This window comes from Aquarana catesbeiana, linkage group LG03 (genome assembly GCF_042186555.1).
Source record: "Aquarana catesbeiana isolate 2022-GZ linkage group LG03, ASM4218655v1, whole genome shotgun sequence".
NCBI lineage: Eukaryota > Metazoa > Chordata > Amphibia > Anura > Ranidae > Aquarana > Aquarana catesbeiana.
Window position 1 is genome coordinate 650351482 of NC_133326.1, and position 27114 is coordinate 650378595.

The 27114-nt window shown below is 43.3% G+C and overlaps 1 protein-coding gene across 2 annotated transcripts; it reads right to left on the reverse strand.

The window, feature by feature from the left end:
• Positions 1 to 5577: 5577 nt before the first annotated feature.
• On the reverse strand, positions 5578 to 23649 carry KLF1 (KLF transcription factor 1). 2 transcript variants are annotated; one of them, XM_073622631.1, is made up of 3 exons: positions 23450 to 23649; positions 11136 to 11901; positions 5578 to 7664 (listed from the first exon to the last, which is right to left on the reverse strand). In XM_073622631.1, exons 1-3 carry the CDS (start codon positions 23498 to 23500, stop codon positions 7468 to 7470), a joined length of 1014 nt encoding a protein of 337 aa, XP_073478732.1. In that variant the 5' UTR covers positions 23501 to 23649; the 3' UTR covers positions 5578 to 7467. The 2 variants fall into 2 exon arrangements, with proteins under 2 accessions (XP_073478732.1, XP_073478733.1); XM_073622632.1 differs by having other exon boundaries at positions 7565 to 7689.
• Between the last annotated feature and the right edge of the window lie 3465 nt (positions 23650 to 27114).

The window sequence follows — 27114 nt, forward strand, 5'->3', positions numbered from 1 at the left end:
CTGGGGGCCCCATAATCTCCTATTGCCTGGGGGCCCCATAAACTCCTATTGCCCGGGGGCCCCATAATCTCCTATTGCCCGGGGGCCCCATGAGTTGTAAGTCCGCCCCTGTATATGACATACCATTATGTTCAATTCCAAGGGATGGGCTAGGACAGTATAGGGATGGACAGGCTAGGGTAGTATATAGACAGGCTAGGGTACTATATAGACAGGCCAGGGTAGTATAGGGGCAGGCTACGTTAGTATAGGGGCAGGCAGAGGGCCCCGGGGGCAGTTGTCATCATGACACACAAAACTGCTGAAAAAAAAAAATCTTGCTAAAAAAAATCTTGAAAGCAAAAAAAAAAAAAATCTTGATCGTCAATTTGCTGGGTAAATAGAAGAGAAGGAGAGGTGGCCGTGGTTCAATTTGCTGCCCCTCTCAAAGTGCTGCCTGGGTCCAATGGACCCACTATGACCCATGGTAGGGCCGGCCCTGGTCGTGTCTACAAGACAGAAAGAGAAAGGAACTCTCCCTAATGGAACTATGATTGCTATTAAAAAAAATATCCAAAATTAAGAAAAAAAGTTTTGCCTTTAAATACACTTTTATTATATTTTTCAGTTGTGCAATTTTTAAATGGAAACTTCTGTTTGCTATTGCCTTTTTTAAAGCAGAACTCCAGCCAAAAACAAGAGAAAAATAATAGCCCATTATAAAAGATAAATTAGCAACGCCAGCTTTTGCTGCGTTACTCAGCTTCAATCCAGCGATTTCCCTGCAATATTTTTTTCTGCCACTAGATGTCCTCAGTCCGGTGACCACCAGCCAGTGTCACTCAACACATTCCCTTTGAGCTAAGGTCCTTCTAGACCTGCCCCAGCCTACGAATGGATAGTGAAAGAAGAAGCAACACAGTGATGAGCTCCTCCTGACACCAAGTGTCTTTGGTTGCTAGGACACTGGCAGCTCCTTCTATCTAGCATCCACGGTTGCTAGGGCACAAGTGGCTCCTGCCACCTAGTGTAGTAGTTTGCTAAGAGGCAGGGGGTCCCTGCTGCCTAGTGTCCTAAATTGCTAGGATATAGGTGGCTCCTACCACCTAGTATCCTTGGTGTTCGGGGCCAATAGCTTACACTTATGCTAAATGCTGAACACATGTAAACAGTAACATAAACGTTTAGATGAGTACAGCATTAAATACGGCCCAGACGCTGGACTGTAGGCACAGATTTTCTGTATATTTTTTTTTTTGGTTTGCACAGTTGAACTCAGCTCCAGCCATAGCATAACATACAGCTGCATTCAATTCTGTGAAAAAATGTATGCATTACAGATTGTATTTAAACCCTTACATGGACCAAGAAGAATTTGATCCAAAAAATAAAGGCCTAAAGAGTCCCTGTCACCAACTCAAAGAACTGGAGGTAAAAGTAGTGAAAAATAAAGTATTTTAAATGCTTATTCACAATATTTATTCACTTGCAATGTGCCCTTGAACTTGTTAGCAATATTGATTTTTTTCATAGTTAATTCCCCAGAACAGCTCCTTTCCTCCTCCCATCTTATAGCCCTCTCCTCTTCTTGGAGTGTCTAATTACTCGGTGATGGCCCAGCTCCCTCATCCCTCCCCTCACCGCTCTAAATAACCTTTTTTGTAGTTGCTGGGGAAGGAGTGAAGGGGAACACTTTAGAATGATGACTTTGAGTCTGCTGGGGCTGGTGAAATCACATCCAAAATAACTGTGCCCAGCAGCAATCTTACGGAATTTGGACATCTACTCAATTCAAATAGGAGCTCCAGCCACCCCCCCTCCCCCCCACCAAAAAAAATTAAAAGCAGCAACTACAAATACTGTAGCTGCTGACTTTTAATATTAGGACACTTACCTGTCCAGAGATCCCACAATGTCGGCACCCCAGCCGATTTTTCAAGATGCTGCCACCGTCATTCCTTGTAAGGGAAATCGTCAGTGAAGCCTTGCAGCTTCAGACCCAGTTCCCTACTGCGCATGCGTGAAGCGTGCTGTGCTTTGTGAATGGCCTGGTAGGAGTAGAGCGTCCGAACTTCTGGGGGACCTTGCCATGGCGAGGTCTTCTGGAAATGGGGAGGGGTACCTGTCAAAAACAGGTACCCGCTCCCCCCTGAAAGGTGCCAAATGTGGCAGTGGAGAGGGGGAGGAAGCAAACAAGCGGAGCTTCCCCTTTTGGGTGGAGCTCCTCTTTAAGGAAGTCCAAAACCTTTGCCAACTTTGCACATGTGTGGGAAATCTCCTGCTTCTGCACAGATGTGCCGAAGAACTCTGGCAGGACCTGAAGGCTGGACAAAGCACCTTTGGCACACCTGCACATTGGCCATAATGGCGCCACCAGAGGAGGGGCAAAGCAAAATAAACAGGGGCCTGAGGTTTGTTTTTAGCTGCAAAGGCAGCCAGTAGAATTTCCAAAAGGAGGTAAGCAATGACAGGCTCTGCATTTCTTTTAGTGTAGGTTACATTTCATTTAGGGAGGAATAGGAACAGACACCTAGGATCAGGTGCAAGGGGAATTACCCCTCTCTGGGATATGCTGGATCTTTTTGTTCCTTACAGTTCCCTGTCAGGGCATGCTTTGTCTTGTAGTCACCATATGGGTCAGATATTGGTGTTGTCATTGGTGTCCTCATAGGTTTGACCTCTGAACCAAAACATCTTCATCCAAGCATGATATGAATCACATGGAACTGGTACTTCTGTGGGCTAAAGAAATGTACAATGCAGTGTGCTACGTTGCCATGCTGATAGGTGTGCATAGTTAAAGGTGAGTGTACTGAAAGGACATGGGTTATTGTGACCCAACTTTGTGGTTCTCAACAGTAGATATATGTGGTTTGTTTTGCTCCGCATCGAAATTCAGACAAATTTTGCGTTATTTGGAATTTCCGATGTTTACAAATTTTCCAAATTACAATAGTAACAAATTGAAACGAATCTGAAAAAACAAAACTAAATTAGTCCGAAATTCTAATTGAATTCAAAAACTCAGTTCAATTCGAAAACAAGAATAGAATAAAATAGAATAGAAAATAAAGAAATAGAATAGAATGGAAAAGAACAGAATAGAAAATAAAAGAATAGAATTAAATATAATAGAAAATAAAGGACTCAAATATAAAAGAATAGAATGGAATATAAAATAGAATAGAAAAGAATAGAACAGATTAAAATGGAATAGAAAAGAATAGAATAAATAGAAAGGAATAGAAAATAATAGAATAGAGCAGATTAGAATAGAATAGAAAATAAAAGAATAGAATAGAAAAAAAAAACAACAGAATAGAATAAAATAGAAAGAATATAATGATCTTCCAAAATTTGAATAGAATGAATTTGAACATAATATTTTAGAATAGAAGATCAAATAATAGAATAGAAAATAGAAGAATAGAATAGTAGAAAACAGTAGAACAGAATAAATTAAAAGAATATAACTGTCTTCCAAAATTCTAATTTTGAATAGAATAGATTAGAATAGAAACGAATAAAATAGAATGCAAAATAAAAGAATAAAATAGAGTAAAATAGAATATAACCATCTTCTGAAATTTGAATTTTGAATAGAAAAAAAATTGAATTAGAATAGAATAGATTATAGTAGAATAGAAAAGAATAGTATAGAAAAAAAAATATAATACAATAAAGTAAATAGGATTGAATAGAATTTGAGTAAAATAGATTAGAAAAGAATAGAATAAAATAGAATAGAATTCAATAAAATAGAATAAGATAGAAAGAGTATAACCATCTTCCGAAATTTGAATTTCAAATAGACTAGATTAGAATAAAATAGAAAAGAATAGAATAGAAAAAATAGTATAAAAAAAAACCAATAGAATAGAATAAAATAGAAAGAATATAACCGGCTTTGAATTTCTAATAGAATAAATATGAATCAAATTAGAAAATGAATAAACAAAATGAAATGAATTTCAAAAACAAATTAAACAAATTTAACTAAACGTATTTGTTTGAATAACGAATCAAAACAAAATGTTTTTGTTCTGCACATGTCTATTCAACATTCTGTCTCATGATATCTCAGAGCCACAAACGAAGTTGGTACTAAAAGACTCCCCTTTGCCAGACACTGTGATTCTGAATGGATAGGGGGTAATAGTATCATGCCCAACATGTGTCACAGACTGCAGATCCTGCACCGATAAATGTCTGAATGGTAAAGTATCTCCAGTCAGGGTCATCAGCCCAGCATATTTTATTATGGTGGGGTGAAAAAGAGAGCTCATAGTAGATGTCACCACATCAAATGGGACCTATCAGAGAGCTCATAGTAGATGTCACCACACCAAGTGAGATGTGTCAGAGGACTCATAGTAGGTGTTATCAGGTCAAGATGTACAGTAGCTGTCAGAGTGCTAACAGCTGATGTCATCAGATCAAGTGGGACCTGTCAGAGGGTTTGTAGAAGATTGAAAACAGGGATACCTTGGTAGAAAACAGGGACACCTTGGTAGAAAGCAGGGATACCTTGGTAGAAAACAGGGACACCTTGGTAGAAGACAGAGATGCCTCGGTACAGACAGGGATGCCTTGGTACAGACAGGGTACTTAAGTAAAAGAAAATGGACGACTTGGTATAAGACAAGGACACTTTCGTAAAAAAAATAGAGATGCCTTGGTACAAAACAGGGCCCTCTTATTACAAAACAATAACATTTCGGTATAAAACAGAGACGCTTGGGTACAAAACAGTGGCATCTTGGTACAAAACAGGGAGTTCTTTGTACAGGACATGGATGTCTTGGTACAAAAAAAGGGACATCTTTTTACAAGACAGGGATGTCTTGGTGCAAAACAGGGACGTCTTTGTACAGGACATGGATTTCTTGGTAGAAAACAGGGATGTCTTGGTACAAAACAGAGATGTCTTGGTGCAAAACATGGACGTCTTGGTACAAAAAAGCGACGTCTTCATACAAGAGAGGGATGCCTTGGTATAAAACAATGATGTTTGGTACAAAACAGATGTCTTGGTGCAAAACAGGGACATCTTGGCAAAAAAAAAGGGACGCTTTGGTCTAAAACAGGGACACCTTGCTAAAAAACAGAAGAGTCTTGGTATAAAACAGGGATGCTTTGGTAAAAAACAAGGGCCATCTCCATACAAAACAGGGACGCCTTGGTACAAGACAGATACGCTTCGGTACAAAACTGTATTTACAACAGAATTTCTGTTATTCTTTGTTCCTTTTGTTCTAAATACAACATCAAATAACAATATCATTTTGAAATAAATCAAATTGATTCATGAAAAATCATTGAAAGCTTGTTGCTACATGATTTCAAAAGCACCTTTATTATTGCTTACTTGTGGTCAGACATCCAGTCTTCATATCCCCATAAGACAGCTTCTATTTAGAGATATATTTAAAGTGGGACTCAAGCAGAATCTTTGTCATAGTGCCGTAGGGATGGATTCGATCCTCTGTTGGGTTGTTACTCGGGGCCATTTTAAGAGCATTATAGGCCCCCGGGCAATACAGTGCACTGGGGCCCTGTCTACACAATCACGCACGAGAATAAAAATGCAAATGCAAATTATCAAAAAGGCTATATTTATTGGTACTTCCAACAAAATCAGTGTTTAAACATTAACAAAAGTTTGGACAATATAACACGAGTTTGATGGGCACAGTGGCAGCGTTTGATGGGCACAGTGGCAGCATTTAATGGGCACAGTGGCAGCTTTTGATGGGCACAGTGGCAGCTGTGAAGGGCACAGTGGCTGTGTTTGATGGGCACAGTGGCAGCTTTTGAGGGGCACAGACAGTGGCTGTGTGTGATGCACAACTTGAACGTACTTAAGTAGACAGTGTTAGACTTACTTGAGGCCGCCGGCCTGGTGCAGTACAGTGTGTCACTCACAGCAGCAAGGTAGTGCCAGCTAATAAGGGCCGTCTTTCCCCTCTCCACGCTGTCTGAAGAACATGGCAGAGGTGGGCGGAGCTTGTTCACTAGCAGCTGGGGCGACCGCAGCGTGCTATGAATGCTGGGGCAGCCGCGGCCTCTGATTGACGTCACTGGTTGCTAGCTAGACGCCGGGCGCCGGCGATTCTAGCAAGTGAGCAACCAATGCAGTCATTCAACTTAAGCAGCAGATTGCATCACTGAGGATTGGCCCTGGATGGGGCCCTCCAGACAAGTGGGGCCCCCGGCAACTGCCCAGCGTGCCCAGTGGAAAAAACGGCCCTGTTGTTACTGCTTTCTGTAATGATCCTTTCAGGGAATACACTAGGCATTGGTGAGTGTACTCCAGAGATGGGAAAAGGAAAGTTCAGCTCACAGCGATACCCTGGTGCCGCTTACACACGAGCGGAATGTCCGTCAGAAAAAGTCCAATGGGAGCTCTTCATCATATATTCCGACCGCGTGTATGCCCCATCAGCCTTTTTCCGTCGAAAATTCAGACGGACTTTGGTGTGACCGTGTGTATGCAAGACAGCTTGAACGGAATTCTGTCGGAAAAACCTTCAGAGTTTATTCCGACGGCAAAACCAATCCATGTGTACAGGGCATGGGTGTCACCTGAACAGGAAGTGACAAGGCCAATCCCTTCTGGGGCAGGTGATTGGGCTTACAGTGATTCAGAAGAAGACACTTAAAGTGGAGTTCCACCCCAAAAAAAAAAAAAATTAATTAATGTGCATTAAAAAAATAAAAAAAAAACACTTGGAGAATTTTTTTTTTTTTTTACTTACCTCTTAATGCCTGTTGCTAGGGGGTCCCTCGTATTCTGCCTCCTTCAGCGCCTGGGCTCCTGATGTCACTTCCCTCAGTGCAGGAAGGGAGATCAGCTCTGCCCCCTCCCTCTAGGCAATCATCTGGGACACGTCACAGGTACCAGATGATTGCGCAGCCAGTCATGGCATGTGGCGCAGCTCGCGCATGTGCAGTGGGTGCCCGGCTGTGGGGCATCCACAGTTACAATGTCGGCATCGCCGAGTGGAGGGGGAGACGAGCGGGGCTTTGATCCCCCGCATCGCTGGACTCCAGGACAGGTAAGTGTCTGATTATTAAAAGTCAGCAGCTGCAGTATTTGTAGCTGCTGACTTTTATTTATTTATTTTTTTAAGTGGAACTCCACTTTAAGCTGTTATCAAGTACTGGAATGGATGTCTTAGATACAGAAAACAAAAATGAACAGGAGTGAGCTCCATCCAAAACCTAAATATATTTTTCTGCCACCATTATAAAAGTCATCAGAAAGGGAAAATAAACATAAATGTTCTCATAATTACTCAAAAACAAACATCTCTGACCAAGAGTATCCGGATAATTTTTGTTGTATGTATACAATGACAATAAAGTATCTCTATCTATGCAAGTTGATTGATTTACATAATGTCATAGCTTGTCCTGTAACATTGTTATTGTCCATTCACACCTGTTCACAATATATCACAACTTCTGCTGGTAAATTTTTGTTGGTCATATTGGTTGACTAATGTTCACTATGTGCCGTTTCATGTGCAGAGCCAGGTGATCAGAGCGAGCAAAATTCTTCTGACACATTAGACATTGGAATGGGCGGACACCGGTGTGCTTACGTATATGGCGAGTGAGCTCATCGGAACGGGCAAATTTCCAATTACAACCATCCCATCCACACACATAAGGCTTTTCCCCTGAAAAATAAATGTCAGATATTATCTGAAAAAGACAACGAGTAATTACAGTCAGGAACTGAGTTACTGTAATAAGATATTACAGCGGTAATAAGACACTCAGGAGCTGGGTTACTGTAATAAGATATTACAAGGGTAATAAGACACACAGGAGCTGGGTTACTGTAATAAGATATTACAAGGGTAATAAGACACACAGGAGCTGGGTTACTGTAATAAGATATTACAAGGGTAATAAGACACACAGGAGCTGGGTTACTGTAATAAGATATTACAAGGGTAATAAGACACTCAGGAGCCGGGTTACTTTAATAAGATATTACAGGGGTAATAAGACACTCAGGAGCTGGGTTACTGTAATAAGATATTACAGGGGTAATAAGACACTCAGGAGCTGGGTTACTGTAATAAGATATTACAGAGGTAATAATACACTCATGAGCTGGATTACTGTAATAAGATATTACAAGGGTAATAAGACACTCAGGAGCCGGGTTACTTTAATAAGATATTACAAGGGTAATAAGACACTCAGGAGCCTGGTTACTTTAATAAGATATTACTGGGGTAAGAGGACACTCAGGTGCTGGGTTATTGTAATAAGATATTACAGAGGTAATAATACACTCATGAGCTGGGTTACTGTAATAAGATAGTACAGGGGTAATAAGACACTCAGGAGTTGGGTTACTGTAAGAAGATATTACAGGGGTAATAAGACACTCATGAGCTGGGTTACTGTAATAAGATATTAGAAGGGTAATAAGACACTCAGGAGTTGGGTTACTGTAAGAAGATATTACAGGGGTAATAAGACACTCATGAGCTGGGTTACTGTAATAAGATATTACAGGGGTAATAAGACACTCAGGAGCTGGGTTACTGTAATAAGATATTAGAAGGGTAATAAGACACTCAGGAGCTGGGTTACTGTAATAAGATATTACAGGGGTAATAAGACACTCAGGAGCTGGGTTACTGTAATAAGATATTACAGGGGTAAGAGGACACTCAGGTGCTGGGTTATTGTAATAAGATATTACAGGGGAAAGAGGACACTCAGGAGCTGGGTTACTGTAATAAGATATTACAGGGGTAATAAGACACTCATGAGCTGGGTTACTGTAATAAGATATTACAGGGGTAATAAGACACTCAGGAGTTGGGTTAATGTAATAAGATATTACAGAGGTAATAAGACACTCAGGAGTTGGGTTACTGTAAGAAGATATTACAGGGGTAATAAGACACTTAGGAGCCGGGTTACTGTAATAACATATTACACGGGTAATAAGACACTCAGGAGCTGGGTTACTGTAATAAGATATTACAGGGGTAATAAAATGCTCAGGAGCTGGGTTACTGTAATAAGATATTACAGGGGTAATAAGACACTCAGGAGCTGGGTTAATGTAATAAGATATTACAGGGGTAATAAGACACTCAGGAGCTGGGTTACTGTAATAAGATGTTACAAGGGTAATAAGACACACAGGAGCTGGGTTACTGTAATAAGATATTACAGGGGTAATAAGACACTCAGGAGCTGGGTTACTGTAATAAGATATTACTGGGGTAAGAGGACACTCAGGAGTTGGGTTATTGTAATAAGATATTACAGGGGTAATAAGACACTTAGGAGCTGGGTTACTGTAATAAGATATTACAGGGGTAATAAGACACTAAGGAGCTGGGTTACTGTAATAAGATATTACAGGGGTAATAAGACACTCAGGAGCTGGGTTACTGTAATAAGATATTACAGGGGTAAGAGGACACTCAGGTGCTGGGTTATTGTAATAAGATATTACAGGGGTAAGAGGACACTCAGGAGCTGGGTTACTGTAATAAGATATTACAGGGGTAATAAGACACTCAGGAGTTGGGTTACTGTAATAAGATATTACAGAGGTAATAAGACACTCAGGAGTTGGGTTACTGTAAGAAGATATTACAGGGGTAATAAGACACTTAGGAGCCGGGTTACTGTAATAACATATTACACGGGTAATAAGACACTCAGGAGCTGGGTTACTGTAATAAGATATTACAGGGGTAATAAAATGCTCAGGAGCTGGGTTACTGTAATAAGATATTACAGGGGTAATAAGACACTCAGGAGCTGGGTTAATGTAATAAGATATTACAGGGGTAATAAGACACTCAGGAGCTGGGTTACTGTAATAAGATATTACAGGGGTAAGAGGACACTCAGGTGCTGGGTTATTGTAATAAGATATTACAGGGGAAAGAGGACACTCAGGAGCTGGGTTACTGTAATAAGATATTACAGGGGTAATAAGACACTCATGAGCTGGGTTACTGTAATAAGATATTACAGGGGTAATAAGACACTCAGGAGTTGGGTTAATGTAATAAGATATTACAGAGGTAATAAGACACTCAGGAGTTGGGTTACTGTAAGAAGATATTACAGGGGTAATAAGACACTTAGGAGCCGGGTTACTGTAATAACATATTACACGGGTAATAAGACACTCAGGAGCTGGGTTACTGTAATAAGATATTACAGGGGTAATAAAATGCTCAGGAGCTGGGTTACTGTAATAAGATATTACAGGGGTAATAAGACACTCAGGAGCTGGGTTAATGTAATAAGATATTACAGGGGTAATAAGACACTCAGGAGCTGGGTTACTGTAATAAGATGTTACAAGGGTAATAAGACACACAGGAGCTGGGTTACTGTAATAAGATATTACAGGGGTAATAAGACACTCAGGAGCTGGGTTACTGTAATAAGATATTACTGGGGTAAGAGGACACTCAGGAGTTGGGTTATTGTAATAAGATATTACAGGGGTAATAAGACACTTAGGAGCTGGGTTACTGTAATAAGATATTACAGGGGTAATAAGACACTAAGGAGCTGGGTTACTGTAATAAGATATTACAGGGGTAATAAGACACTCAGGAGCTGGGTTACTGTAATAAGATATTACAGGGGTAAGAGGACACTCAGGTGCTGGGTTATTGTAATAAGATATTACAGGGGTAAGAGGACACTCAGGAGCTGGGTTACTGTAATAAGATATTACAGGGGTAATAAGACACTCAGGAGTTGGGTTACTGTAATAAGATATTACAGAGGTAATAAGACACTCAGGAGTTGGGTTACTGTAAGAAGATATTACAGGGGTAATAAGACACTTAGGAGCCGGGTTACTGTAATAACATATTACACGGGTAATAAGACACTCAGGAGCTGGGTTACTGTAATAAGATATTACAGGGGTAATAAAATGCTCAGGAGCTGGGTTACTGTAATAAGATATTACAGGGGTAATAAGACACTCAGGAGCTGGGTTAATGTAATAAGATATTACAGGGGTAATAAGACACTCAGGAGCTGGGTTACTGTAATAAGATATTACTGGGGTAAGAGGACACTCAGGAGCTGGGTTACTGTAATAAGATATTACAGCCTGTTACAGCAAGCCCTCCTCTTACCTGTGTGTGTACGGAGATGCGCCTTTAAGTGTGAGCTCTTTGTGTACGACTTTTCACAACCAGTGTATGGGCACTTATGGCTTATAGCAGTTTTGTTTAAAGTGGACCGTCTATGTTTAGATCTCTTTCCTTTGGGAAGTGACGGGACAGACTGTGAGGTTGTAGAGCATTTTGTAGGATTCGTAGATGAACACATTAGGTTGTCAGTAAAAGTCCTTGGCAGAATTGGAACCGGGTGTGTTTTGAAGTGAGCACTGGGTTCAGTAGCGTGCATTGGGTCAGGCTTTGGTGGTTGTGGGTAAAAATATCCCATATAGTGTTGCACACAATCAGTGTTGTGTACGGTTCCTTGGCTCAGCTGACCATTACTGATAAGTGCCCCAGTCTCAGTTATTGCCATGTGGTGCCCAGAAGTCACACTACTTTCTTCAGAACTGCCATAGCAGTCTAATGGAGTCCCAGGAACAAAGGGCAGGGGTTGGTCAGGGGGATTATCTGAGGGCATAAATAGATTGGACATTTCGGTTCCCCATGCTTCTGCAAATGCCTGGAACTGACTTTGGCTGATAGTCGTCTGTGGGGAATAGTTGGCGATGTCACTTGCAGGAGGCTGAAGAAAGTTGTTTTGCAGGAATTCACAGTCCCAGTAGTCATCCTCATGTTTGAACTGAGATACATGGAAGGTGTGGAGGGGATCACAATAACCACTAGGGGGCAGTGTAGTCTCTTCCGTGGCAGGCCCTGGGATAACGCTGCTACCGATGTTCTGTATGGGGGAAAAAAATTAGTTATGTGAATACCAAGGAACTAATAAGGAGAGAGAACTAGGAGTAGGGAGAGTAAAATGAAAAATAAAGGATGGGGAAAGGGAAAAAACGGAAGGAGAGTAAGGACCTGGGTTTTCGAACTACAGAACCTCTTTCTTTCTCCTCCTCTCCTTAAAGCTGGATACACACTATACAATTTTCTGTAGATTTTTTCCTTCAGATTTACCAAAACCATATAATATGAGGTCAAACCTTAAGAGTTTCAATTTGTATGTAATCAGGCAGGCCCTTGCACTACATGGTTTTGGTAAATCTAAAGGAAATCAGGCAACAAAAGTTGTATGGTGTGTATGGGGTCTTACATAGGGGGAAGGTGTGTTGTAATCCAGAAATAGAGCTAAGAACAATGTAAATGATAAAAGTGCAGCTCCTCACACACATAAAACAGGAAGTTTTCAGCTCACATGCTTTCTGGCAGGATCCACAGTTTTTAACAGAATTAACAAAATGTTTTCAAAGGTAAATTAAATAAACCAAAAGGGAGAAAATAGGAGAAGATCATTAGGGTTTACACTTTAACTTCCCAAATCTTAACCCTTACCTTTAAATGTAATCATGGGGGAAAAAACATGATATATAACCCCAATTCCAAAAGTTGGGATGCTCTGTAAAATCTGGCTGGCTATCACAGTGGGCACATGATCAAGGCCAGTGTACAGAGGTCAGTAGGATATAGGCCAGTGTACAGAGGTCAGTAGGATATAGGGCAGTGTACAGAGGTCAGTAGGGTATAGGGCAGTGTACAGAGGTCAGTAGGGTATAGGGCAGTGTACAGAGGTCAGTAGGGTATAGGGCAGTGTACAGAGGTCAGTAGGATATAGGGCCGTGTACAGAGGTCAGTAGGATATAGGGCAGTGTACAGAGGTCAGTAGGGTATAGGGCAGTGTACAGAGGTCAGTAGGGTATAGGGCCGTGTACAGAGGTCAGTAGGATATAGGGCAGTGTACAGAGGTCAGTAGGATATAGGGCAGTGTACAGAGGTCAGTAGGATATAGGGCAGTGTACAGAGGTCAGTAGGGTATAGGGCCGTGTACAGAGGTCAGTAGGATATAGGGCAGTGTACAGAGGTCAGTAGGGTATAGGGCAGTGTACAGAGGTCAGTAGGGTATAGGGCAGTGTACAGAGGTCAGTAGGATATAGGGCAGTGTACAGAGGTCAGTAGGATATAGGGCAGTGTACAGAGGTCAGTAGGGTATAGGGCAGTGTACAGAGGTCAGTAGGGTATAGGGCAGTGTACAGAGGTCAGTAGGATGAGGGCAGTGTACAGAGGTCAGTAGGATGTAGGGCAGTGTACAGAGGTCAGTAGTATGTAGGGCAGTGTACAGAGGTCAGTAGTATGTAGGGCGTGTACAGAGGTCAGTAGTATGTAGGACAGTGTACAGAGGTCAGTAGTATGTAGGACAGTGTACAGAGGTCAGTAGTATGTAGGGCAATGTACAGAGTTCAGTAGGGTATAGGGCAGTGTAAAGAGATCAGTAGTATGTCGGGCAGTGTACAGGGGTCAGTAGGGTATAGGGCAGTGTACAGAAGTCAGTAGTATGTAGGGCAGTGTACAGAGGCCATAAGGGTATTGGGCAGTGTACAGAGATCAGTAGTATGTAGGGCAGTGTACAGAGGCCAGTAGGGTATAGGGCACTGTAAAGAGGTCAGTAGAATGTAGGGCAGTGTACAGAGGTCAGTAGTGTGTACGGCAGGGTACAGAGGTCAGTAGTATGTGGGGCAGTGTACAGAGGTCAGTAGTATGTAGGGCAGTGTACAGAGGTCAGTAGTATGAGGGCAGTGTACAGAGGTCAGTAATATATAGGACAGTGTACAGAGGTCAGTAGTATGTAGGGCAGTTTACAGAGGTCAGTAGGATGAGGGCAGTGTACAGGGGTCAGTAGTATGTTGAGCAGTTTACAGGGGTTAGTGGGATGTAGGGCACTGTACAGAGGTCAGTAGTATGTAGAAAAGAGGTCATATTACATAGGACAGTGTGCAGATATCAGTAGTATGTAGGGCAGTTTACAGGGTTCAGTGGGATGTAGGACAGTGTACAAGGATCAGTAGGATGCAGGGCAGTGTACAGAGGTCAGTAGTATTGAGGACAGGGTACAGAGGTCAGTAGTATGCAGGGGTCAGTAGTATTGAGGGCAGTGTACAATGGTCAGTAATGTAGAGGATAAGGCCAACAGGACAGAGGACAGGGGATCAATAGAGTACAGCAGTGGTCATCAACCCCGTCCTCAGGGCCCACTAACAGGCCAGGTTTGCAAGATAACTGAAATACATCACAGGTGATATAATTTGCTGCTCAGTGATTACAGTATTCTAGTCTGCATCTCCCCAAGGTAATACATAAAACCTGGCCTGTTAGTTGGTCCATGAGGACAGGGTTGATGACTACTGGAGTAGAGGACAGTGGTCAGGGCGGGGCTAAGCAAGGCATGGAGTAGGACATGTCTGCTCTAGCTCCGTTGAGAATCCTGAACAATCCTCCTGATTGCACCGCATCCTACACCGCAGAGACCAGGGACACCCCTCATCATACTCCGCAGCTTGTCTACTATCTCCGGCGGGGGATATTGCCATCCTGCCATGTCACACCGTGGCTCCGGGCTCCGTGTTCCACCTGACACCCCCGGCCAGGATACAGGCCTACCACCCCGCACGGCGAAAGAAGCTGCACAGCGCCTCTTTGTCAAAAACGTGTAATGCAAGGATACAAGGACTCCCCTCTACTCCGCTTACCTGATCCTGCAGAGGTGCTCCTGGAGGACGAGATGGGAACTCTGGATGGAATTCCCCAGTTACTGGCAGATGCACCGGCCTCCTCAAATGTGAGTACTCTACCCCATGCTTCCAATATGGCGGCCTAGTCACAGCAGGGGGAAGCTGACCCTGAGCCCACACTTAGAGACATCCTAGCTGCTGTTACATCCTGCAGTTTATCCATCACAGATTTGACAGGGGAAGTAAAAGGCATGAAGGTAGATGTTTCCCTAATAAGACATGACATGCAGAAGCTGAAGGAGCGCATCTCTGCCCTGAAAGTCCACCTAAGCACTCTTGAAGATGAGTGGCAACCCCTGCATAGAGATGTCCGCTATGTCCAGTCTGTGGCCTCCATCAATGCATCCAGGCTGGAGGACATGGAAAACCGCCTGCGTCTGAATAACGTGCGAGCAGTGGGTATCCCTATACGGGCAAAAACGCAGTAGCTTTCATTGAGGCCTGGCTGACTGACGCTTTTGGTCAGGATGCATTTTCCCCCATGTTTGCAGTGGAAATGGCCCATTGGGTTCCCTCATGGCCACCACAACAAGGGGCCTCACCACATCCATTTCTCTTTCGCCTACTGAATAACAAGGACCACGATGCCATACTATCCGAGGCCAGATCGGCTGGAATCCTCAAAGTTGATAATGCCAAAGTGTCCCTGTTTCCAGATTTCTCTGCAAAAGTGCAGAGGAAGTGCTCCAATTTCTTGGATATCAAGAAAAGGCTGCAAGCTCTCAATGTCCAATACTTTATGCTATACCCGGCTAAGCTAAAGGTCCTTGCCAACGGCAATTTCCATTTCTTTGACAACCCCACTTCAGCAATGAACTGGCTTGACAGAGAGGAACGGATCCTGGCATAGCATCTTCCATAAGAGCAGCGCAATGTCCTTCATATTGACCTTTACTTTATAGGTGCCTTATTGCAATTTAACTGACTGACAGGGAAGGTTTGTGACAGTTTTGTTTTCCCCATGCACTGGGCTTTCACCTAACTGTACTACAGTCCTGAAAACACAGTGCTGTTCATTGTGAATTTATGCAAGTAGAGAACTTTCTACAGTTACCATATTCCAGCTATATGCCCTCTGGGCTGCAATTGTGCCTCCCAAGAATGGTGCTGCGAGGACTTTACTCCCACTATTGCTGGTTGGTGTTACAAGGCCCCGTTGGCCGACCATTACACTAACTTTCAGTTTACACTAACTTTTTTGTCCTTTTGTCCTGAACTGACTTCTGCTTATATATCACAAAAGACTACCTCAGTCTCCACCAGGTGGCCCACTGTACTAAGATTCCACTACATACTGGGACTGGTTTGTTCAGCTAACTATTATGTGCAACTCTCCCTAAAGCTGGCTAATGTTATAATTTTATCCTACGCAAGAGTGAAGCCCTTAGGACTTATCTTGTGTGTAGACTGATCTTGTGTGTATTATTGCCGCCATGTATGTCCCTCCGCCCATCTCCTTGGACCCTCTTAAAAAATTGGCTCAGTTTATAGCACTACACCCAAATGTACCAGTGCTTGCAATGGGTGATTTCAATAATATACTTGACCCGCAACTGGATAGGCTAACCTTGGCCCGCAAGAGTGGGTACACGTAAGGTATTCGCTTCCCTACTATCTGAACTGGGGCTCCAAGACTTTGGCGAGAGAGGCATGCTACTGCTAAATGCTATTCTTGCTACTGAGCCTCTCACAGAGGCCTTTCACGTATTGATCTAGGTTTGGGTAATGCGGTGCTCATGCAACGAGTACTTGAATCAGCATATAAGCCCCGTCTTCTGTCAGATCACTCTCCCTTCTGGGTACGACTGGATGTCACGGTATCGAAGTCTAGACCGCTGTGGCGGGTGAATCCCTTCTAGTTGACACTTTTTCCAGCCTGGGATGGGATCCCAGATGCCTTGACAGAGTTCCTCCGGTATATAACAAGGGATGCGCTAGTGCGGCTGTTGTATGGGACTCCCTCAAGGCATTCCTAGGAGGTTGCCTTATTCGTGAGATCACAGGCATTAAACCAACGTCAGGAGAGTGGGAAGCTAGTGTATGTAGTGAATTGCAGGCTAGAGAACAGACTATGGTCACTAACCCTACCCAAGCTAATCAAGATGCGTGGAATGAGGCTCATTCTCTGTACAACTCTGTGGTACTGTCAGCTGCTGAGAAGAGTAGGTACTTTCTTCAACAGAGTTACTTTGAGGAAGGAGAGAATACTGGTCATCTCCTGGCTTTAATGGCCAGAGAACAAAGAGAGGCTTCCTCAGTCTTAGCTATTCGGGTATGGTCAGGGGAGACGCATACTCTTACTGATGATATACTGACTGTCTTTCACCATTTTTATACTGACTTTTATGCATCTAAAACTCACACTACCCCTGTTGACCTGACATCATTCTTACATGGCTGCCCCTTTCCCCAGGTAACTGATATAGATAGGGCTTCACTGAACTCTCCGATTACTATCGAGGAGTTGACAGAAGCTTTAGCGGAAAGTCCGAACCATAATTCCTAGGGATCCGATGGTATACCAGCGAAGGTGTACTCTCGCTATAGTGATATCCTCCTACCACCACTCTTGCAGGCTTTAACTGAGGCAGTGGAAACGGGACGCTTACCTGATAGTATGCAGGAGGCCATCATAGTGGTGCTTCCCAAACCAGGAAAGGACAGGCTTCTCCCAGACTCTTATCATCCTATCTCTTTGTTAAACTCAGATGGCAAACTACTGGCTAGGGTTCTGGCTACCAGGCTGTCCAGAGTAATTGGGGGGTTGGTGCACATGGATCAATCTGTGTTTATTCCCACTAGGTCCATGGAGGACAATATCCGACAACTATTCCTTAATTTGCAAATACCTGTGGATAATCCTGGAGGTAGGGCCATTCTATCCTTGGACGCGGCTAAGGCTTTTGATAGCATTGAATGGTCCTACCTCTGGGAGATCTTGGCTCGCTTCCGTTTGGGGGATCAGTTAAATTGGGAGAGGATCCTCTACTCTGCACCCAGGGCTAGGCTCTGTATTAACAATATCCTTTCCCCCCCATTGGCCCTGTATAGGGGCACCCATCAAGGGTGTCCACTTTCCCCTCTGCTGTTCGCACTGGAGGTGGAACCATTGGCGATACTAATTCGCAATACAAAGGGGCCCCCTGGCAGAGAAGATTTCCCTCTACTCAGATGACGCTTTGATTTATTTAGGGACACAGCCACCTGCTTACAGAAGCTAATGGAAACGGTTATCAAGTTCGGGGACTTCTCGGGCTTCTCTGCAAACTGGTCAAAATCAATTCTTATGCCTTTAGACCCACTTACTGTGCCTTTGCACACGGGCGCCAGACAGATAGCCATTGCCCACTCTTTTAGATATTTGGGTGTGATAGTGTCCCCGGACCTCTACTGTTACCTCCGGCTAAATTTGGGCCCATTGCTAGATAGACAACGGGATAAATGCCTTACTTGGTGTAAACTCCCCCACTCAGTAGTAGGTAGAGTAAATCTGATCAAAATGATATGGGCTCCGCAATTTCTGTACATCTTTCACAATTCCCCTATGTGAATTTCCAAAAAGTGGTTGAAGAAGGTGGACACACAGATGTGTGATCTCATCTGGAAAGGTGGGAGGGCTCGGATTAGTTTGTATCTATTGCAGCACGGGAAGGACAGAGGGGGTTTGGCGGTTTCCCACCCTAAAATGTACTTCTTGGCTTCCCAAATGCAGCAATTCGCTGGCTGGGGCCGGGATAGTAACGACGATCCCATAGTACATTTAGTGACCCAGATCAATCAGGAACTAAAAGGCCAGTTCTCATATGCAAATAGATTTGCAGAGTGTGCCCCCCTCCTCCCCAACGGCTGTCCTCCTTAAAAAGGTTTGGAAGGCTTTTCGGGAGGCCATGTCTGTTGAGGGCCTTTTGGGGTTTACCCCCTTGTGGAATAACCCTGGATACCCTGAATTAAATAAACTCCAGGGATTTTCTACATGGCGACAAAAGGGGATTTGGTTCTTCCCACAGGTATACATTAGTAATACACTAAAATCTTTTGCACAGCTTAGTGCTGAATTTTCACTGCCCTCAAAATGTTTTTACCAATACCTCCAACTCAGGTATGCTCTGCAGACAGAAAAAAACACACTTTCTCTGTCAGTGACTACCTCTTCTCTGCTGCTGGAGATCCTTCAAGTGGATGCAAGGAGGAAGGGTTTAATATCTAAAATGTATGCAAATCTATTGTCCTCTACCCAAGATCCAACTTCTTGGAAGTGTAGAGCAAAATGGGTGGCTGACATTAGGGACATTGACGGGGACCAGTGAGATATGGCCTTGGAATCGATCCCAGTCTCTATCTCGGCGTCACATAGGCTGTCACAGCTATTTATACTACACAGGGCTTATCAGACGCCTGAGAGACTGTATGATTGGGGGGTTCTCCTCTATGCCCAAAATGTAAAGCACAACTAAGCGACTTTATACACATGATCTGGAGGTGCCCAAAACTTAATCGTTATTGGACTGAAGTCATGCAGTATATTTCTAGCCTGGCCAAGGTACCTGTCCCAATGACCCCCTTAGTATGTTTGCTAGGAGCCATTGATGAGGAAATGTACCAGAGAGAAACGTATCCTATGATCACTAGACTATTGTACCTGGCTAGGAAACTTATTGCTAGATACTGGATGGCGGCTACAGTACCCACAGAGAAGCAATGGATATCAAAAAACTGACTCAATAAAAAACGTTTTGATTTAAAAAAAAAAGAGTACAGGACAGGGGTCAGTAGGACATAGGACAGGCGGTCGGCAGGGCAGTGGACAGGGGTCAGCAGGGCAAAGTAGGGGGGCAAGAGGGCACAATATGGGGGAAAAGAGGGCATAGTACAGGTGTGGTTCAGGAGAGCACAATACTGGGGTCAGGAGGACAAAGTATGGTGGGGGGGGGGGGCAGAAGAGCACAATACGGGGGGGGGGGCACAGTACAGTGGGGTGGGAGGGTACACGGTAGCGTATGAGTGCACAGCTGTTGTTACGTTCTCCTGTCAATTACATCATTTTAAAAATGCCTAATCTTTGATTTTTATCAGTAATCAGCAGTTTCCCATTGTGGCCTGCTTCCCTTGGCACGCTGAGAATGATCATTTAGATAAACTAGCAGCCCCCCCTCTCTGCCTACCCCATGAAAATGACATAACTTATGTAGAAGGTAAAGGTGAATGGAGATGAACCCAGGCATGTTAATGTATTCTGAGAATTTAAGGTATCCTCAAAGCTTTCATCTAATAAGTTTGTCAATAAATTTAAACTCAAATTAATTAAATTTAAATTCATTTAAACTCCAAACTTTTTGCACCACAAATTCACACATTTAAATTAATATAAAACAAATAGTAAATGTTGGGTGAACATTGTGCAGATTTTGGGTGACAACATTAAGGAATGACACTCCTTAAAGCAGTATTAAACCCAAAAATGTAGGCTTCATAATATATTGCAGCTTACCAATTATGAAATGTAGTGGCTGCATTCGTTTTTTGTTTTTTTTTTAGACCCCTTTTACACTGGGGCACTTTGCAAGCGCTACAGCGCTAAAAATAGCGCCTGCAAAGCGATCTGAAAGAGCCGCTGCTGTGTCTCCAATGTGAAAGCCCCGAGGGCTTTCACACTGGAGCCGTGCGCTGGCAGGACGCTTAAAAAAAGTCCTGCTAGCAGCATCTTTGGAGCGGTGAAGGAGCGGTGTATACACCGCTCCTTCACCGCTCCTGTCCATTGAAATCAATGGGGCAGCGCGGCTATACCGCCGGCATAGCACTGCTGCAGCAGCGCTTTGCTGTGGTTTTAACCCTTTTTCGGCCGCTAGCGGGGGTAAAAGCGCCCCGCTAGCGGCCGAATAGCACTGCGAAATTGCCGGTAAAGCACCGCTAACAATAGCAGCGTTTTACCGCCGATGCACCCACCGCCCCAGTGTGAAAGGGGCCTTAGGTTTTGTTTCATTAATTTGACCTGGTGATCTGGGCAGTAACACACTTCCTTTCTAAAGCAGGCCATAGACGAGTCGAAAACCAAACAAAAATTCTTGGTTGTTTGTTTTTCGCATAATTAGTGTGCTAGCTTTGACACGATTTTCGTGTCGCAATTAAAAGTGCCTGCTCTAACATGCTAGATTTTGTTTAGAAAAATTATGGCACAATCGAATGTGCCATTTTCTTTTTTCGATCAACAGAACGTTTGGATTTCCACTGGTCTATGGCACACTGGATGGAGGAGCAACGACAACTCCATTGGACAGTAGCATTGTCAATCTGAGGGGAAGGCAGTGTAATGCCCTGTACACACGGTCGGATTTTCCGATGGAAAATGTGTGATAGGACCTTGTTGTCGGAAATTCCGACCGTGTGTAGGCTCCATCACACATTTTCCATCGGATTTTCCGACACACAAAGTTTGAGAGCTTGCAATAAAAATTTTCCGATAACAAAATCCGTTGTCGGAAATTCCGATCGTGTGTACACAAATCCGACGCACAAAGTGCCACGCATGCTCAGAATAAATAAAGAGATGAAAGCTATTGGCTACTGCCCCGTTTATAGTCCCGACGTACGTGTTTTAAGTCACCGCGTTCAGAATGATTGGATTTTCCGACAACTTTGTGTGACCGTGTGTATGCAAGACAAGTTTGAGCCAACATCCATCTGAAAAAATCCTAGGATTTTGTTGTCGGAATGTCCGATCAATGTCCGACCGTGTGTACGGGGCATTAGAAGGGAAAAGGCTTAAAAAAGAAAATCCAGCCATTGCATCTAAAGATACCTGTTATGCCGCGTACACACGACCGGACTTTACGGCAGACTTTGTCCGGCGGACTTTTCGACGGACTTTGCAAATGAACGGACTTGCCTACACACGACGGATTTGAACGTGATGACGTACGAATGGACTAAAACAAGGAAGTTGATAGCCAGTAGCTGCCCTAGCGTCGGTTTTTGTCCGTCGAACTAGCATACAGACGAGCGGACTTTTCGACCGGACTCGAGTCCGTCAGACAGATTTGAAACATGTTTCAAATTTAAGTCCGTCAAACTTTTGAGAAAACAAATCCGCTGGAGCCCACACACGATCGAATTGTCCGACTGACTCCAGTACGCCGGACCGAGTATGCCGGAAAGTCCGATCGTGTGTACGCGGCATTATTCTTACCTATGGATCCATTATTTTTCCAATTCCTTGAAGAGGTCAAGCTGTCTAGAAAAAATGGCAGTTACATGGATTGAGGCAAACAATATACACTGGTGGGGTTACAATGGTCAGATTTTAATTTTATGGTTTCAACTTTTTTTTTATTTAAATTTTTTTTTTATAACTGCCAAAAAATTATTAGTGGAAGTTTGGCCTTAATATTTGTCCCTTAACTGTCAGTCTAATGCCCCAGACACACGATCGGACATTCAGGATGTTAGCTCAAACTTGTCTTGCATACACACAGTCACACAAATCTTGTCGGAAATTCCGAACGTCAAGAACGCGATGACGTACAACGTTCCACGCATGCTCGGAATCAAGCAGAAGAGCCGCACTGGCTATTGAACTTCACTTTTGTCGGCTCGTCATACGTGTTGTACGTCACCGCGTTCTTGACATTCAGAATTTCCGACAAGATTTGTGTGACCGTGTGTATGCAAGACAAGTTTGAGCTAACATCCGTCGGAAAAAATCCATGGATTTTGTTGTCGGAATGTCCGATTGTGTGTACAGGGCATTAGACTGACGGTTAAGGGACAAATATTAAAGCCAAACTTCCGCTAATAATTTTTTTGCAGTTATAAAAAAAAATTTTAAATAAAAAAAAAGTTGAAACCATAAAATTAAAATCTGACCATTGTAACCCCACCAGTGTATATGGTTTGCCTCAATCCATGTAACTGCCATTTTTGCTAGACAGTTTGACCTCTTCAAGGAATTGGAAATATAATGGATCCATAGGTAAGAATACCAGGTATCCTTAGATGCAGTGGCTCCATTAGTTTTCTTGTTTATGCTTTTTCACTCCAACACTCCTTTCCCCCCAGACTGACAATGCTACTGTTCAAATGAGTTTCCGTTGCTCCTCCATCCAGAGTTAAGAAACCCTAAGTGCAGTTATAACATTTTTTTTTTTTTTTTTTTTTTAAAAAAGTTTAAACCATAAAATTAAGCTGACCATTTTAACCCCACCAGTTTATATGGTTTGCCTCAATCCCTGTAACTGCCATTTTTGCTGGACAGCTTGACCTTAAAGGAATTGGAAAAATAACAGATCCACCCTGTAAATTGTAAAAGGAAAAATAACATAGCTACTGACAGGATCAACATCTAAGAATTAAGTAACAGGGAGGACTCAGAAAAACAAAAACTGCTGTTTTAATGCTACAGGCTAACTGCCGTTTTTTATTTTGCTTAAAGGTTCCACTTTAATCCAGCCGGCTGCACCTAGCGATTCTCTGGCCAGTCTCTATTCTTCTGTCCAAATGCCAAATTTTTCCATGTCAATTTCATACAAAGGACATGCAATCCATTGTGGCGGCACTGTCAGAGGAGAAGCTACAGACCACATTTTTACCACATCCTCCGCTCTCACCACATACACAACCACAGGGATCTAAAGCTCTTAAAGTGAAGGCAGTACAAAAAAAAAACTGCCCCTTTCAGTAAGTCATCCCTTTCATCCCCGTCACCCAAATACAGCCACTTACCTGAGTGATATCATGCAGCATATGACTGTACTCATAGGATACTATCGCCATAGTACATCTATAGGAATATATTTCCCATGAAGAAATAAATACAAGTCCCACAGAATGTTGTTAGCTCCTGTTATAGCTTCATTGTGTAGGATTTGCTGCTTTAGACTATTTTTCCCCCCTTGTGGCTTGTTCTGGGTGTTCTGCACACACACAAAAAATGTTTTTCTCTTTTCAAGAATTTGATGGTTCCAGTGATGCTTTGTGATTGGTCAGAAATAGTGTGACAGGCCCCGCCCCTCCCTGTCATCTGCACTTCTCCATACAGTGGCTGTGTCATCAGTTTGAAACGTGCGTGGTGGGGGTGTGGGAGTGACTTCAATGGGTGTGCATGATAGACTTTCTTAGACAGTTGACTCTTACTATTGCTTGTTAATTGTAATTAGCATTATTTTGTTACTTGGATTTTTTTTCAGCACAAATAAGAGACAAGAACACAATGATATAAAAACAAAGAAATCGCTTGTACTTAACCACTTGCTTACTGGTCACTTAAACCCCCTTCCTGCCCAGGCCAATTTGCAGCTTTCAGAGCTGTCACTCTTTGAATGACAATTGCGCGGTCATGCTACACTGTACCCACATGAATTTTTTTAATCATTTTTTTTCACACAAATAGAGCTTTCTTTTGGTAGTATTTAATCACTACTGGGATTTTGCAAACAGGTATTTTTTCTCCTTCACTGATGTGCGCTGATGGGCACTGATAGGCTGCACTGATGGGCACTGATAGGCTGTGCTGATGGGCACTTCTGGGTGGCACTGATGGGCACTGATGAGGCAGCAGTGGTGGGCACTGATCAGGAGGCACTGATGAGGCTGCACTGATAGGTGGCACTGATAGGCTGCACTGAAGGATACTGATAGGAGACACTGAAGGGCACTGATAGGCACTGGTAGGTGACAATGATAGGCAGCATTGATAGGTGGCACTGATGGGCACTGATTGACAGCACTGGTGGACACTGATAGGTGGCACTGGTGGGCACTGCTTACATACTTCACAACTTTTTGTGATGGGAATGAGGGACACCTATCAGCAAAGGTATGCAGGCATAGGACACACCCCCTGCCACACCCCCTTAAAGGAGAATTGTACAAAAAAAACAAGATTGGTTAAACCCACAAGTGCTTTTTTTACCACTACTCTTCCTATATATAGGCTTTTGGAATTTACAAATGCAGCCATTTAGAAATCAGATGAAAGGTTTAGCGCTGGAAAACACTTTTTGATACATAAAAAGTGCATTTTATACACAACTATACAGATCAGACCAAAACAAGGGACAAATGAGGAGGAATGAGGGACAGAGGGACATTGCTCCAAATCAGGGACAATCCCACAAAATCAGGGACAGTTGGGAGCTGTGTGCTTAGCAGTACTTATGGGCACTGGTACATGGCACTGGTGGGCACTGATGAGGCGGCAGTGAACTGTACGTCATCTCCATATGCGGGAACAATGTACTGATTACAGATTTTTTTTTTACAGCGTGATGGGAAAAAAAATCAGATTACCAGCTTCTGTTTACATTACGTGATCAGCTGTCATTGGCTGACAGCAGATCACATGGTAAGGGGCCAGGATCGTCCCCTTACTCCGATCTGTGATCAGCCGAGTCTCATGGACTTGCTGATCACAGAGAGTGCCGCCCGCACCCAGCAGGTGCATTTAGCAATTTAGGCCCACGCTGTAGCCGTCTTTCGGCTATAGCGCGGGCGCGAAGAGGTTAAAAATGTAAACGCATATTCCTCTTTTTTGCAAAAATTTAATAAATGCATCCACATTAATAAATTAAAAAATAGTACATGTATTACATCTTTGCATTAAAGCCCGCACAGCATTGCAACCATAGTCAATGCATAGCGGATGCAATGAACAGGCTAATGTACCCCAAACTCCAGGTCTGTGCGGAGGTATAAGCCTACAGTTATGGGGCTGGATGATGTAATCAATGGACTAGTGCGATGATGTCACTGCACATGTGCTCCATTGAGATCTATGAGTCCCTCTGCTGCGGAGAATTCCTGTAGATCCCTTTGAATGGATGGCGCAGCTGTTTGGGAGAAGAACCCCACACTTCAGGTAACGTTACTGGGTACCAGTTTAAAGCGGAACTACACTGCATATGAGCACCACAAACCAAAAACACTATTTCACTATTTCATTCATTTTTAGTTTTCAAAGCAAACTGCCCCATCCATCCACGTCTCCATGCTTTATTATAGTGAGAAATCACCTTGCAAAACACCCCCCTAGCATTTCTAGTTGTTGTCATCTTGAGTCATATAGCTTTTACTTCCTGTAATCCATCTGCCCTTAGCTCAGGAATGCATTCAGGAGGGTGTGCTTAGCTGAGGAAACCCCTCCTGCACTCCTGAAGATTCCTGGGATGTATGACTTCATTTGCCTAGGCAAGAAACCAGGAAGTAACAGTAGAAATGTAAAAAAAAAAGTTCAAAACAAGTAAATATTATATACTTTCCTATCTATTTATTAATGCTAGCAGCATAAGGATTAAAAGTAGGTAATGTTGACTGAAAGAGTGAAGTTCCACTTTAATCACATCCCGCCCGGCCTATAGCAAAATGACGGCCGGCCACGCTGACAGTACGTGAGTAGAGGAGAGCCAATAAGCGACTCTCCTGACGGGGGGGGTCTGTGCTGATAATCAGTGCAATGATTATCAGTACAACCCCACCAGCGATGCCCACCAGTGGTGCCTACCAGGGCCCACCAGTAATGCCCACAAGTGATGCCTACCAGGGCCTGGCCCTGCTGTCTTTCAGTACCCATCAGTGATGCCTGTCAGTGTCTCCCTATCAGTGCCGCCCATTAGTGCCACATATCAGTGCCACCTATTAGTGCCCATCATTGCTGCCTACCAGTGCCCATAAAGGCTGCCCATCAGCGCCACCTATCAGTGCCCATCAGTGCTGCATATTAGTGCCTCCTCATCAGTACCCATCAGTGCTGCATATTAATGAATTCTCATCAATGCCCATCAGTGCCACATCATCAGTGCCCGTCAGTGCAGCCTCATCAGTTCACATCAGTGAAGGAGAAAAATTACCTATTTAAAAAACGTAAAGAAAAACCTAAGAAAAACATATTGTTTTTTTCAAAATTTTCGGTCTATTTTCATTGGTTTAGCAAGAAATAAAAAAAACCCAGTGGAGATTAAATACCACCAAAAGAAAGCTCTATCTGTCTTTAAAAAATTATACAAATTTCAGCATTACACGACCGCGCAATTGTCTTACAAAATGCAACCTAGGCAGGAAGGGGGTAAAAGTGTTGGGTATTGAAATGGTTAATGTTATACCCTAAATATGGGTGTGACATGAAACATGATGTCAAAGGCAGACTAAGCGAAGAAACCCAATCACTTACATCTCATAGAAGTTTATAGTTTTTTTTTTTTTGTGAATTTTTTTTTTTAAGTCAGCAGCTGCAAATACTGTAGCTGCTGATTTCTATTAAACAGACACTCACCAGTCCAGTGATCCAGCGCTGTTATCACCTGGGCCGGTTCTTCACCGGTCTTTGGGTCCTAGTCTATCTTGCTTGTGGGAGGCCAGCTGTGACATCCTGGTGCTTAACAGCTGGCTTCCCA